The sequence below is a fragment of the Bubalus bubalis genome, chromosome 6 (genome assembly GCF_019923935.1).
Source record: "Bubalus bubalis isolate 160015118507 breed Murrah chromosome 6, NDDB_SH_1, whole genome shotgun sequence".
Taxonomy (NCBI): Eukaryota; Metazoa; Chordata; class Mammalia; order Artiodactyla; family Bovidae; genus Bubalus; species Bubalus bubalis.
The window spans coordinates 66,354,892-66,370,674 of record NC_059162.1 but is presented as its reverse complement, the minus strand read 5'-3'; the positions used below and the strand labels follow the sequence as shown (position 1 = coordinate 66,370,674).

At 40.3% G+C, this 15,783-nt stretch overlaps 1 protein-coding gene across 5 annotated transcripts in view; it reads left to right on the top strand.

The window, feature by feature from the left end:
* GIPC2 (GIPC PDZ domain containing family member 2) overlaps nucleotides 1-15,783 on the top strand; it is a 99,048-nt gene that overhangs the window by 34,352 nt on the left and 48,913 nt on the right. For all 5 annotated transcript variants that reach the window (XM_045166118.1, XM_045166120.1, XM_045166121.1 and 2 more), the window contains one exon: nucleotides 5,511-5,691. In XM_045166118.1, coding sequence (XP_045022053.1) covers nucleotides 5,511-5,691 — 181 coding nt within the window. The remainder of the gene's footprint in view (nucleotides 1-5,510; nucleotides 5,692-15,783) is intronic.

The window sequence follows — 15,783 nt, the reverse complement described above, 5'->3', positions numbered from 1 at the left end:
TAGGAGATGAGACTGATGGCAGAGAGATGTATTTAATAGTACTGCATGGTGCTCACACGAGGGGTTGGATGAGAGGGGTGGGAGGGAGGTCTAAGAGGGAGGGGTATATGTATACTGATGGCTGATTCATGTTCTTGTATGGCAGAAATCGATACAACATTGTAAAGCAATTGTCCTTCAATTAAAAACAAATTGAAAAAAAATAGTACTGCATGCTGCTGCTGCTGCTAAGTCGCTTCAGTCGTGTCCGACTCTGTGCGACCCCATAGGCAGCAGCCCACCAGGCTCCCTGGTCTCTGGGATTCTCCAGGCAAGAACACTGGAGTGGTTGCCATTTCCTTCTCCAATGCATGAAAGTGAAAAGTGAAAGTGAAGTCGCTCAGTTGTGTCCGACTCTTAGCGACCCCATGGACTGCAGCCTACCAGGCTCCTCCATCCATGGGATTTTCCAGGCATGGTTCTCGTAAATGAGCCTCTTCAGGTGGAGAGACAGCAGACTTACATATTTGTAACTTTTGTACCTAAATGTTAACATTTCCCAGGAAAAAGTGTATAAATAACTTAATCAGAAAAATCAGAGTATATTTACAACTAACTTTGCAAATTCCTAAAATAGTTTAATACTAGAGTTGGGGTACATTTTCTATAAAGGGTCAGATAGTGAATATTTTAGGCTTCTTTAAAATTTAGGGTCATACAGTCTTTGTTGCAACTACTCAACTTGACATTGTAGCACAAAAATTATATACCATACTTAATAAATATAGATGTCTTCTAGTAAAACCTCATTTATGGACACTATAATTCAAATTTTGTATAATTTTCATATGCCATAGATATTGTTTTATTTTTTCCTGACCACTAAAAAAGGTAAAACCATTTATAACTCATCGGTTGTATAAAAGCAAGTTGTAGACTATACTCGACCTGTGAACCATTGTTTGCTGATTCCTGGTTTAAGTGAAGAAAATAATTTTAGATTCAAAATAAAGATAAGGGCTTTACCATGCAATTAAGACATGAAAATCTAATTGACTTTGAATTAAAGTAACTTATAAATAACCACAGAATGGTCATTTTCAGAATGTTTTCATATAGAAATCTTCATGATTTGAGGTACTTTTACTTTAGCAAGATCTTCTAAGAAATACAGTATTCATTTATTTATAACATTTTGATTGTTTAACCATCCAGAACTAATAATTAGTAAGGTTGGACATGTACAAGGTCAAGAGGTGTGGGGGGTTCTGGGATGGGAGCTAGGATCTCTGAGAAGAGGTATGTACAGTGAGAGTATAAGTGGTGAGAAGTGGTGATCTGAGAAAAGAGGTAACATTGAGATCTGGAGGCCTTGATACAGATGAAGAACAGCTTAGTAGAGGTAAGAAAAAGTAAAGTAGGAGGGTGGGAGTTGTTAAAAAAAGAATCAGAGTTCAAAGATGATAGGTCATTTTTTTCTAGCTTTATTGAGGTATAGTGGAAAGTGGAGTCGCTCAGTCGTGTCCGACTCTTTGCGACCCCATGGACTGTAGCCTACCACGCTAGTCCATCCATGGGATTTTCCAGGCAATAGTACTGGAGTGGGCTGCCATTTCCTTCTCCAGGGATCTTCCCGACCCAGGGATCGAACCCAGGTCTTCCGCATTGTAGGCAGACGCTTTACCATCTGAGCCACCAGAGAAGAACACCATGTAAATTTAAGGTGTACAGTGTGCTGATTTGATACACTTACATGTTGTAAAATGACTATCAAGGTAATAGGATACATCATCTGGGATAACTACAAACTCCAACTCTAATCCTGAGGTCAGAAGACTTTGGATTCTTCATCTGACTTTTCTTTCTTTCTTAACCAGCCATGTGGTCTTGAGTTAGTTAGATCTGTGTTGATTGGGAGTGTTTTGAGGAAACAGCATGATGTCTTATAATTATACTACCTTTGTTTGAAACTCAGTTTGCTTGCTTATGAGCTATGCTTCTTTGATTAAGCCATGTCATTGTTGTGCTTTGAGTTCCTCATTCACTAATGGAATATTAAACATTCCCTCCCAGGCTTATTAGGACTAAATGAAATAACTATGTACAATTTTTATTTGAATGTTTATTATTATGAACAAGGTTTGAGGTCAGTATTTGGAGGGTCAGTAGCAGAGACTCAAAGTTGCTGACCATGAGGGCAAGATCAGCTCAGACAACCTTGAATGAGAGCTTGCGACTTTGAGGATGGTAGAATGCCATCCTAGAGTTCTGATATGTGATGAGAAGATAGAGTTTTGTAATTATATGGGATGAATCGATAGAAGTTAATATAATAATGATCTGAAATATTTGGGAACTTCTAAGTTTAATAATATTGTAAATCTTATCTTCTAAAAAATATTTAAAGTTGTCTTTACATTTTGTAGCATCAAACTCTAAAGCCTGATGACTGAAAGTTCCAAGTGTTATAGAGAATGATATTAAGTGACTCAGTAAATATAAATATAGAATTAATACCTCTTTTTTTCTCCGAAGTCCTTTGTGCCTGAGCAGCACTTTTAGCAATGTTTTTAACCCATATCAAGTTATGGTATGATTATTAAAGTATAATAGATTACAGAAGCTTGTCTCGGTTGCTACCTCATTCTTTATTCTATACTTAGGAAGTTGGGGTTCAGGTAACCCACATAGTATAGCATCAGTGTCTCCCACTTTGCTTCTACATATGATTCACCTTATGATACCCTTCTCCAAGTTTCTTATGTTGGTTTTCCTCTCTCTTTATCCCAGATTCTTATCTGCTGGCTCTGATGATTACCTATGCTTTGATTTTTCTCTTGCTCACCTGGATTCTCACCTTGCTGCCTGCTGACTTCTGGCAATTGTCTTTCCACTCTCTGGACACTGATCTGGCTACCTGTGGCTACTCATAGGCTCTGGTTACCCTATATTCTGTTACTCTGCCCTTTAATTTACTGGTTTGATTCATAGTTGTCTTTAAAGTCTTTCAGTTTTATATAATGCTTATTTTGTAAATAAAATGACAACAATAAGTCTTAAAAATTAAAAATATGTGGAGCTGAAATTTGTATAATGTAGGTCATCAAAGGAAAAATAGGTTCAAGATGTATCAAAAAATAAATTAGAATAAAAATTAAGAATGAGTTATAGATTTTCACATTTGCCAATGACTTAAAAATGGTGAGATGACAAAATATTAATTTTTTCTTTGTTTCTTAAGCTCTAGTCTTTTGTTTAATTTCACTTATGTTTCTATGACAGTTTAGAAACTCCAATTGTACTGAGTGGTACCATGTGTTTGTACTGAGTGGTACCCTTGTTTGTTTCTGTAGCTTGTAAGTTGAATATGGATTTACTAAAGAAAATATTGTCAGATTATGAAATTTCTAGGTTTTTTGCTTTATAAGTAATTACTTGTAATGATAATAATTTCCACTTGAATTGGCATTTTTGTATCATTTGCATAAAGCATTTTAACAGTTATTACAATGAACATAGCCATGTTCTTGAAATTGGGTGATAAAAAAGAAACCTACTATAGGATTTGGTATATTGTAATAAAGTTTAAAAATTAAAAATGACTAGCCTTCCTAGGTTAGTCTTCTACAACTTGTTTTTTCTTGTGACAATATTATGGAGATGCTAGGGTACATGGGATCAGTTTTTCTCTTAACTCTTGGACACAAGGATCAATCCCCTACTGACTCAGAAGATGTTGTTATTCTACCTGATAAAAATGCAGGATACACACAGATCTATTACACAATAACAGCTGCTGCTGCTAAGTTGCTTCAGTCGTGTCCGACTCTGTGCGACCCCAGAGACGGAAGCCTACCAGGCTCCCCCATCCCTGGGATTCTCCAGGCAAGAGTACTGGAGTGGGGTGCCATTGCCCTCTCTGACACAATAACAGCAGGCCCTAATAATTCTATCAGGTCATTCTCAAAAAGGATTTGTGATGCCCAAGGCAGATTGTGGCCTGCATTTTGCCATGTTCTTCAATGCTGTTGAAGAGTTTGTATATCTTCTGCTGGGTTGTTACCTGTGCAGAGTTTTCTGGAAGTTCTTGTCCCTAAAATTCTTTCAGAAATTCTTAGTATTATCTTAGGGAGTCTTACATCTCATTTTGAAAGTCTGGACTATTGATGTATTGTTTTCATACCTGTGATAGGAGGGAAAGGTAACCTGCTTCAATATTCTTGCCTGCCTGGTGGGCTACAGTCCACAGGGTCACAAAGAGTCAATAGGACTGAGGTGACTTAGCACACACGCACATACCTATGATAGAGTTGCTGCTGCTGCTGCTGAGTCACTTCAGTCGTGTCTGACTCTGTGCGACCCCATAGATGGCAGCCCACCAGGCTCCCCTGTCCCTGGGATTCTCCAGGCAAGAACACTGGAGTGGGTTGCCATTTCCTTCTCCAATGCGTGAAAGTGAAAAGTGAAAGTGAAGTCGCTCAGTCGTGCCTGACTCTTATCAACCCCATGGACTGCAGCCTACCAGGCTCCTCCATCCATGGGATTTTCCAGGCAAGAGTACAGGAGTGGGGTGCCATTGCCTTCTCCGATGATAGAGTTAGGAAATACCAATTTGACATTTCTACTTGGGTCTTAAGTTCTCCTCACCTGAAATATATACATAAAAAGTGATATGTAAATGAAAATCCTTCTCATTGGCTCCCCGGTGGTGACTGCACCTATCTACTACATATCAATTTTCTTGGTTAAGGTTGTACTAATTCTTGTCTTGGCTTTGTAACTAGGGTTTAAAGAATGTAGTCAATAGAAAAAGCTCAAGCTTTATTCTGATGTAATGTGCCTTAGTGATTGAGCAACAACAATAACAATGGGTCTCATGTTGAAATGATTCAACAACAATTTTCGGTAGGTATTGTGCTAGGCATGGGGCATGCGATGGTGAATAAGAACATCTCTATCCCCAAGGATATTACAGTTCAGTAGTGGAGTTTGTTGTTTAGTTGCTAAGCCATGTCCAACTCTTTTACCAGCCTATGGACTGTAACCCTTCAAGCTCTTTTGTCCATGGGAAAGTGGAGGCTGACAAGAAAATGGAAAGTTGCCCTGTGACGGTCTGTTGAACTTGACAAGTTGCTTGATCTTCCTGATCTAAGACATGAGACTCTCATAAAGGTTGTTAAATGAGATCGTGACTGTAAAGTGCTTAGCTTCGAGCTCAGCACATGTAGCAGAAAGTACTACAGAGGCATGAGATTAGGCACCTTGCCTAATCTTGGAGGAATGGGCTGGCAGTTGTCAGGAAAAGCTGCTCAGAGGAGATGGTGACCTCATGGAGCTGAATTCTGAATGATAAAAAAGAATGTTTGGGAGCAGGATGCTTGTCTTTGTTGTTTGGTCTTCTCTGTCTTTAACTGAACATTAAGCTGCATAGATGGGTTTTTGTCAATATATTATACATAATGTCTTAAGAGCTTGAAAAGTAGTGTTGCATGTTGCTATTTTTTTTATTATTACCCTTAATTTTCTTTCAGAGAATTAAAGATGACAGCATAATTGATTCAGTTAAAACAATCTGTGTGGGGGATCACATTGAAGCCATCAATGGAGAAAATATCGTTGGGTGGCGTCACTTTGATGTTGCTAAGAAGTTAAAGGAACTAAAAAAAGAGGAACTCTTTACCTTGACATTAATAGAACCTAAGAAGGCCTTCGGTAAGTCATTTTAGCTTATCTTTCTCAGGGAACTGAGTACTGTGGTATGGTGTCATGTGCTTTTGAATATCAGTTAAGAACATAGGAAATGATAGACAACTCTACTTATAAGGAAAACAAACATAAAAGGAGAAAAAAAATGCTTAGAAGAACATTTTCTTATAAGGGCATTTGGAGTTATGAAGTCTAATGTTTAGTGACTATGAATTTGTTCCAAGCTCGAAGAACTGCGCACTGCATTGATTCATGTTGCTGAGCAGGGAGATGTTTGACTGAGCTCTCTAAACAGTAGTAACTGTCATTCAAGGACCTCAGTAGCAGAAACTGTAGTTACACATAGAATTGGTATTTAAAGTAGCTATCTAGTCTATTTTAAATACTTCCTTCAATACTTTTCCTCCACTGGCATTTTGAACTTGGCAGCATGGAATGGTAGGGAACTGCTTCTGCTTTGGTGTGGCATCTGTACTTGCTTGGTTTTAGCCATGGCAGCTGTGTTCCAACTGTTGTTCAAGCCCCCAGGGCCATCTCATCTACAGGAATATGTGCCAGCCTCTCTCTCTCACTACCCTTAATCACAGCACTATTTTAATGAGCCAAATGATGGCCTAGTGTTCATCAGTGTTAAAATATCTTCAGCAGAATCATCCTAGGCCTGCCCTTACTCATCCGTGACTCCACCTACCTTATGTTCTTTCGTCTATCGCACAACATAAAGATTCCTTATAGTTTGTTTCCAGTGTCTGTTTTCTCAGGGAAGTTAATGACAGTGATGGGAGAATGTGGCAGGTCTGGGCAATTATATTTCCCCACCCTTAACAAGTAAGGGGCAGATCCTAGCCATATGAAATTGAAAAAATTTCTCTGGCTTCCAAGTGGTTCTGTGCCATGTAATAGAAATGTGGTGTAGATGGCATTGCTTGTGGGAGACAGAGTTCCAAGAAGATGTCAGAAAAGGATGTCTTACGCCCTTGCTGCTCCGGGAGAGGCCATTCTAGGAACTACTGCTGCAGATACCATGATTCTAGATGGTGTATTATAGCATCTGAGCTCACTTACCACAGAGGAAGGTGGGCCAGCACTCAGATTTCCATCTAGCAGCTCCCTTTTTTTCTTTTAAAAAAACTTTTTATTTTGTTTTGGAGTATAGCCAATTAACAATGTTGTGATAGTTTCAGGTGAACAGCAACGGGACTCAGCCATACATATACATGTATCTATTCTCCCCCAAACTCCTCTCCCACCTGGGCTGCCACATAACATTGAGCAGAGTTCTCTGTGCTGTACAGTAGGCCCTTGATGGCTATCCAGTTTAAATATAGCACTGTGTACATGTCGATCCCAAACTCCCTAACTATTTCTCCCCCCAATCCTTTCCCCTGACAATTATAACTTTGTTCTATAAGTTTGTTTTTGTTTTGCAAATAACTATTTGTATAATTTCTTTTTAGATTCCACATATAAGGGATGTCATATGATATTTCTCTTTCTCTGACTTCACTCAGTGTGACAATTTCTAGGTCCATCCATGTTGCTGCAAATGACATTATTTCATTCTTTTTAATGGTTGGGTAATATTTCATTGTATATATGTACCACATCTTCTTTATTCATTCCTCTGTCGATGGAAATTTAGGTTGCTTCCATGTCTTGGCAATTGTAAACAACGTTAGCAGCTCCTTTTGAAATGGCTTTGTTTAGTAACCAGCTTCCCAGACATCATAGCATATAGAATGATAGGACGTAGGCAGTTTGAGATAAATAGTATTTGATTTAGGTTCTTTGTAAATCTAAGTTTTTCTCTTAGAACAATTCAAGTAGTATAGTTTCTTTCTACATTTATCTCTACCACAATCTATTTTCCAGAGTTAATCTCTTCCTGTTTTTCCTTGTCTGCATATAAATTTTGTGGTCCCTGTGTTTTTTTGTAGAGAGTTGCTGATACACCTTAAGTTGGATGTTAGGTTGATACTAGTCTTGGATGTTACAGAGGTCATTGTATTTAGCTATTCCTGCTCTATGATTCAGAGAAGGCAGTGGCACCCCACTCCAGTACTCTTGCCTGGAAAATCCCATGGATGGAGGAGCCTGGTGGGTTGAAGTCCATGGGGTCGCTAAGAGTCGGATACGACTGAGCGACTTCACTTTCACTTTTCACTTTCATGCATTGGAGAAGGCAATGGCAACCCACTCCAGTGTTCTTGCCTGGAGAATCCCAGGGACGGGGGAGCCTGGTGGGCTGCTGTCTATGGGGTCGCACAGAGTCGGACACGACTGAAGCGACTTAACAACAGCAGCAGCTCCATGATTAGAGTTTTCCTTCAATATTTGAGACACATGTGTAGATAGTTGGTGTACTTCACTGCCTTACATGCCTGCAATGGCTGAACCTGGTCTTTGCTTCATGTGAATTCCATGGACAAATTTGAAAAGGACAATGAATAGGTTTTTCCTAACGAGGTTACGTTATTTTGGCAGCTCACATTCTGGTGATAAAGGTTAAGGTACCTAGAGATTGATTTGGGAGCAGTAACAAGTTTTTGTTTTCCAAGGTTTCAAAGGCAGCTTCACTCAATTTAACCCAAATTATACCTGCTGGTCTATATGCATTTTCCACTCTGTTGATTGATCTTTGCCTCTGGGCTCTAGCCTGGGGTCTTTTAGAATAGGACTGGTTTCTCTGCCTAGCTTTGAGCCCTTAATTTTGGTGCCTTTCTTTTTTGCCTCTTGGATAAAGACAATTCATTTGTTTCTCATCCTGTGACCTTTTTCCAGCACTTAGCTCTTTGCTGGGAAGGCAGTATACATCAGGAGGTTCATGGGGGACCAGTCTTGGCCCCATTTTCTCCATCCCAATCTTATCTTTTGCTATGTTTCCTTCCCGCCTGTGTTTTTTCTAGCATTTTCATTGATGAATTGATTCAAATTTAAAGTTCTTCATGATTATCTGACTCTCTGTCATCTTGGATTCCTACCAGGAGAAAGGGCCAGTCTAGGTAAGGCAGAATTTTATAGCTTCAGCCAAGATGACCTAAGTCATTTCTGGGACTTTACCAAAAGCTGTCAGAAATAGCCACACACTCCAGTATCTTGACGTTTTCCTACCAACTTCCCAACAATTTAGCTGGGGAAGGCATGTGGACTGTGTCCCAAAATACAGGAGGGAATAATGTAGTTGGCAGCGGTGTGCTTACACAGCAGATACGATGAGCTGCTGATGAGGAACTCCTTGCTGCCCACTCTATTTCTATATTTTACATTCACCACTACCAACACCCAACTTCTGGGGTCCATATATGTGTCCAGATTCTTTGAGAGCTACACAATAAGCACTTTCTAATGTTAGGAAATGTCAGTTTTTGGAGAGACTATCAGTTTGGTCTCAGAAACAAAGACAGTTCAATCAAGTCTTGGAAAGGTAGGAACCAAGCCTGTTTCAGGGATGTATGAACCAGGAACCCTTCATGCTGCTGCTGCTGCCAAGTCACTTCCAATGCATGTATCTTTAGGTTACTCCAATTAGGATTCAAATTCCTTGGAGGGGGAGTTTATTAGGTCATATGTCCATCTTGATAGTGGAGAAGGCAGGCTACTTAACTGACAGGTGAACAGTGAAGGGGAGGAAGTTTCTTTTTGGGTAGGAAAAGGCAGATTTCCATGCCTTTAAACCATTTCTTTGGAGAAGGCAATGACAACCCACTCCAGTACTCTTGCCTGGAAAATCCCATGGATGGAGGAGCCTGGTAGGCTGCAGTCCATGGGGTTGGGAAGAGTCGGGTATGACTGAGTGACTTCACTTTCACTTTTCACTTTCACGCATTGGAGAAGGAAATGGCAACCCACTCCAGTATTCTTGCCTGGAGAATCCCAGGGACAGGGGAGCCTGGTGGGCTGCCATCTATGGGGTCACACAGAGTCGGACATGACTGAAGTGACTTAGCAGCAAACTGTTTCTTTAAGCTGTTACACGTCTTTTAGGTAAAGAAGTGTTTGTTTTCTTTTGACTTTGATTCTAGCCATGCATGATGCTATCAGTCTGAGCATATCAGAATGAGTCTGGAGAGAAAGAGAATATTGTCAACTGGCTTTGGGTGTCCAGTCTTAAGGATTTTATTATTCCACTAAGTGTTGGGTTCTGTATAAATGGCTCTTTAGTACAGGGCCATCTGGAGACCATGACAATATCAAGCTCTCTTTCAGGGAAGGGCTAAAACTCTTCTTGATGCTGGCCACCAAACTTGGAAGGGGCTTCACTCCATAGATTTGGACTGCACTCCTGGAAGATCCTTCACTTATATATGCCACAAATAATTTGAAAATCGGCTGTGTTCCAGGTACTCTGCTAGGCATGGCATATACTAAGAAAGAAGACTTAATGTATAGCTCCTGCCTTTTGAGGCACTCACAGTCTAGGAGGCCGTTATGGACTGAATCGTGTCCCCCTAATATTTGTATGTTGAAGTCCTAGTCTCCAGTACCTCAGAATGTGGTTATATTTGGAGATAGGATCTCTAGTGAGGTGACTAAGTTAAAATGAGGTCATCAGAGTGGCTCCTGGTGCAATATGACTGGTGTATTTATAAGAAGAGGAAATTTGGACATGGAGGCACATAGAGGGAGAATACCATGTGAACATAAAGACAGCCAAATGCAAACAAAGGAGATAGACCTCAGAAGAAAGTGACCCTGGCAACAGACTTCTAGCTTCCATAACTGTAAGAAAACAAGCTTTTGTTGTTTAAGCTATGTGGGTCTTCATTGTGATAGTGCTGGGAAACTGAGGCAGAGGCCAATAAGCAAAAAAAAAAAAAAAAAAAAAAAAGAAAGAAAGAAAGAAAGAAAATATAGTGCAAGTTCTTTTACTATGGCAGTAGATCTTGGATTTCCTGACAATATAGAAGATATAGGTAAGGTATCTTAGCAGTTCTTTGGCCCTGGGCAGATGGTAAGAACATACTGATATATTTTCATTTAACAAATAATTGAGTAATTAGCATACAATGGTCTTAGGGTACAAGTTTGCTGGGGTAATAATCATTGCTTATTGAGAGCCTCCTGTGTGTTCCATTACCACACTACATGATTGGTATATCCATAAATAAGACCAGTTCTTGCCTTCAAGAAACTCATATTTAGTGGGAAGAGATAGATACAAAAAATTTCAATAAAGGATGTTAGAAGTGATAGAAGGTACTGGAGGTCTTAAAGATGGGATATATCAAACCAACCAAGGAGTTTAGAAAAAGCTTCCTGGAGAAGGAATTTGAGCTGAATCTTAAGAGGCTGACTCAGAGAACAAATTAGACAAGGTTGTCCTAGGAAGTAGGACTAGAATAAGCAATGTGCAGAATCACAGAGCAGTGTTGTGTATCTCAGAAAATGATGTCTTGGGGTGTGATTAGAATAGAGGTTCTAGTGGTGATGTGGCAAGAGAAGAAGCTCAAGAGGCAGTGGTGACCAAATGATCAAGGGCCTTATGTATGCAGCTAAAGAGTGGACAGTGGAGAACCACTAGGGGGTTAGGCAGTGGAAAACCTTAATGAGACTTGGATTTTAGATAGGTATTTTGGAGACCGTGTCAGAAGGTAGGGCATGATTTAGAGGTCAGGAAATCAATAAAGACTGTCGTGTTGAGAAGAAGAAGGATGAAATCCTGAATTAAGGCAGTACCAGTAGGTATGGAGATCAGAAACGGTTCCTTGGAATAGACAGTAGTGTGCTGGAACCATTCATACCCATCTGTTTCAATTCCATGTTCAGTGGCATCAAGTTGGTTGCTTGAAACTGGCCCTGGGTGGGTGTTTACATCATGGAAATAGGCAAGTGCTACAAGTCAGGGCTGCTGCTTCTTATTTTTTTTTTTAATTTGGAAGGTTGATTGTTAAACATTTACCTGCATACCACTGAATATTTGTTTGTTTGCACCAGGTCATAATTGAAGAATGCAGGATATTCCCTCTTCATTGTGGCAGTGGGATCTTTAGTTGTAGTGTGTGGGGTCTAGTTCCCTGACCAGGGATCGAACCCAGGGCCCCTGCATGGGAGCACCAACCACCACTGAATATTAAGAACGTAGACTTGGTAACCCATTGGATGTAAAGATATAGGAAAAGAAATCGCAAATTGTGACTCACAGATTTGTGGATTGTGCATTGCCATTCTTTGAGAGGAGGAAAACTGGAAAAGAAAGATTTAGGTGAGGAGACAGGGAAAAGAGATTGTACTTACAGTGCAATTTTGAGTCTTAAGAGTTTGAAATCTGTGGGGCAATTCAGTTGGATATCTGTAAGAGGTAGGTGAGCATTTAGAATTGGGACCTACAGAATGGGATTTCTGAGTAATTTGAAGCCATGGAAATAAAATCCAGTTACTCAGAGTAATAAGAGAAAAATGACAAGACCAGAGCTGTGGGGGAACCCTGCATTTAAGGACTAGAAAGAATAGTCAGCACAGTGAGGAATGGCTGGACATGGAGAAGCCAGTGTCTGGCTGGCCTTTACCCAAGCACTCAGGAGCAAGTCGCTTGTCCCAAGAACAGATGCGCCATTGCAGTTTTCCTAACTTGGCTGTGGGGCTCTGAGGGAGGAATAATGGCTATTATTATAAAACATACCCTCAGAATCTCCTCTGCTGGTTTAAATCACTGTTTTCAGCTAGTAGGTCTCAACCAGTGTGCTGAGAACACAAAATAGAATAGAATTGGAAATTTCATAGTGCTTTGTGCCTAGTAAGAGTAAGTGTTTTGGTTTCAATGTTTTCATATATGCATATATGTGTATTTCAGTTAGGTATATATTTATGGGTCATGATATAAAGTATATGGGCTTCCCTGGTGGCTCAACTGGTAAAGAATTTGCCTGCAATGCAGGAGTCCCCAGTTCGATCCCTGGGTTGGGAAGATCTCCCAGGGAGGGGATAGGCTACCCACTCCAGTATTCTTGGGCTTCCCTGGTGACTTAGACCGCAAAGAATCCGCCTGCAATGCAGGAGACCTGGGTTCAGTCCCTGGGTTGAGAAGATCCCCTGGAGGAGGGCATAGCAACCTACACCAGTATTCTTTCCTGGAGAATTCCCATGGACGGAGGAGCCTGGGGGGCTACAGTCCATGAGGTTGCAAAGAGTCAGACACGACTGAGCGACTAAGCGCTTGCGTGCACGTGCACACACACACACACACACATTTTATATATATATATATTTCTCACTTTGTATCACAGTAGCAACTGGTTTAAATGACTCCCTTGTTAAAACCTTGCAATTTAATGGGAAATCTTATTCATATCTAACATGGTTTCTCCTGGTCAGCTGCTTTCAGATCCAAATTTTCTTCCTTCTAGCTAGGAGTTGATGGCAACCTTCCCAGTCCTTATCAAGTAGCGGCTGGAATGCCTCTAGTGGTAATTTTTTTTTTTTTTAGGGCATGGCTCACTTCCTTTCCTCTTTTGCCAGTGAAAAGGAACATGTCTCCACAATGAGCTCAACCCTCCAGAGTCTGCCCTATAAACCTGTTTCCCAAGGCTATGGAAATTCATTCTTCCATTTAACTGGCTTTAGGATCAGACTTGCTCAACTAGTTTATTTTCTTATGAGGTCTTTAATAAATATTATGAGACTTTGATTCAGTTTTATTTAGATGAGTCTCCACTTCACTTATCCTGGAGAATTTCTTTACTTTGTTATTGTTGCCCTTTATGGAAAGAGGTTTGTGGAAGGAGGTCTGAAATATTTCTGTGAAGTGTTTTGAAAACCAAAAAGGGGGTTGAAAGAATGTGTGCCTCCTAAAGCATTGATAGTCTTTGTTTTGAGGTTAGATTTTGTTACAGATCTCTGGGCTCTGTCTTCTTTTAGAGACCTCATTTCTGTGCTGTGTGCCCATCAGAATAGGATGTTCAGTATGTGAAGTACGTCCGAGTCCTTTGAGTCATTCACAGCTGGAAAACTCGGTCTTCATCTTTGTGATTCAGCCTAACGGATGTGTTCATTTTCAAGGACTAAGTCTATTAAGGGAAACTCTATGACTGTTTAGATAGACACTTCAAACATTTAAAAAATAATTTCTATTATTCATGGTATTTCGAGTGAACATCATTCAAGCAACAGTGCTTTTGGTACTTTTATATGTACTAAGGAATATGTTGCTAAAGGGACACCAAAGTGTAAGTAGTTAAATCCATAGACTCTGCCACATCTGGGCTGTGTGTTAATATGACATTGGATGAATTAATCTTTCTGTGTTTTGGTTTCCTTCCACAAAAATAAAGATCATAGCATCAACAACATTGGGCTGTTGTGAGGATTAAATGACTAAACACATGAAAATAATCTTAGAATAGTCAGTCCCTGGTGCATAGAAGTGTTTGGTACAAGTTAGCTGCTAGTATTACTGTTATCTTGAAGGGATAGCCCTTTCTTTAAGGAGTAATTTTATTTTATTTTGAAAACTATGTATTTATTTGGCCGCTCCAGCTCTTAGTTGCAGCATGCCGGATCTTTGATCTTTGTTGCGGTATGTGGGATATTTAGTTGCAGCCTGGGGGATCTAGTTCCCTGATCAGAAATTGAATCTGTGCCCCCTGCATTGGGAGTATGGAGTCTTAACCGCTGGACCGCCAGGGAAGTAAGGAGTAATTTTAGCAACAAAATGAGCCCACATGAAGCAAGGAAAGCAAAGTGGGTGAGTTGGTGATTAGCAAGTGTTTGTTGAGAGCTCTGGCCCTCTTCTGTATCCTGGAAGGACAGATGGTAAATCACATCTCATATCAAATAATGAAACATATCAGTATGTCATTGTCATAGCTGCCATTCACTTTCCTAAGTACTTTCTAAATTGGAAATAATTTAATCCTTACAACCATTCTAAAAGGTTAGGCAATCTGTCCAAGGTTTTAGAGCTGGCTAGTGAGGGAGGGAGGTAGGCTTCTAACCCTGCAATGAGCCTCCACAGCCAGCTCCCTAACACTTGTTATGGATGAGTCAGCATGTTTTTATTCTCCTCAAGGAGCTTTGCAATTTACATAAAGAGGCAAATACATTAACACTCAAGTAGTTCTACCAATAGCAGTCATAGTTACCATTTGAAGCAATATGGTATAAAGAATAAGAGAATATTAGAAGCAATATGGTATAATGAATAAGAGCATAGATTCTGAGCCAGACTGCTTGGGTTGAATTCCTATCTCTGCTGCTTCTTACGTGATCTTGGACTACTTACTTATTCCCTTTTATGTCTGTTTGAAGTGAAGTGAAAGTGTTAGTCACTCAGTCTTGTCCAACTCTTTGTGACCTGCCAGGCTCCTCTGTCCGTAGAACTTTCCAGGCAAGAATACTGAGTGGGTTGCCATTTCCTTTACCAGGGGATTTTCCCGACTCAGTGATTGAATACGAGTCTTCTGCATCGCATATGGGTTCTTTTACCCCAAGCCACTGCGGAAGCCCCTGTGTCTGTTTACTTATCCATGAAGTGTCGTGGGGGTTGAATGAATTAATATATGTAAATCACACACAATAATGCTTGACACACAGTGCTGCATAAATGTAAGTCATTGCTACTAGGATTTCTACTATTCTGGCTTGACTTAATCCTTGTGTTGTTCCTATGAGGGTCTTCCAGATAAGTAAACTGAGGTTTTGGGCAGTTTAATACCTCCTGGAGGTCATTTAGTGCAAGTATGGTACTCCATTCCTGTTTACTCCTGAGGCTTCTGTTCTTAACATTATGTGTTACTGTCTGTTTGACAGTGGTGGTAATGGTGGTGGTTTAGCTGCTAAGTTGTGTTCAACACTTGCCACTCCAGGGACTGTAGCCCACCAGGCTTCTCTATCCATGGGATTTCCCAGGCAAGAATTTTGGAATGGGTTGCCATTTCATTCTCCAGGGAATCTTCTCAACCCAGGGATTGAACCTGAGTCTCCTGCATTGCAGTTGGATTCTTGACTAACTGAGCCACCAGAATAGCCCCTTTCTTAGAATATAATGCAAACCGTATGATCTATATGCTGTAACAGACTTAAACAAAGTGTAGTTCAGCTGAGAGCTGATATGTCCATGATTGGGTAGGCTCCTGAGGCTGAGAGTGAGGGAGGCTGGGAGAT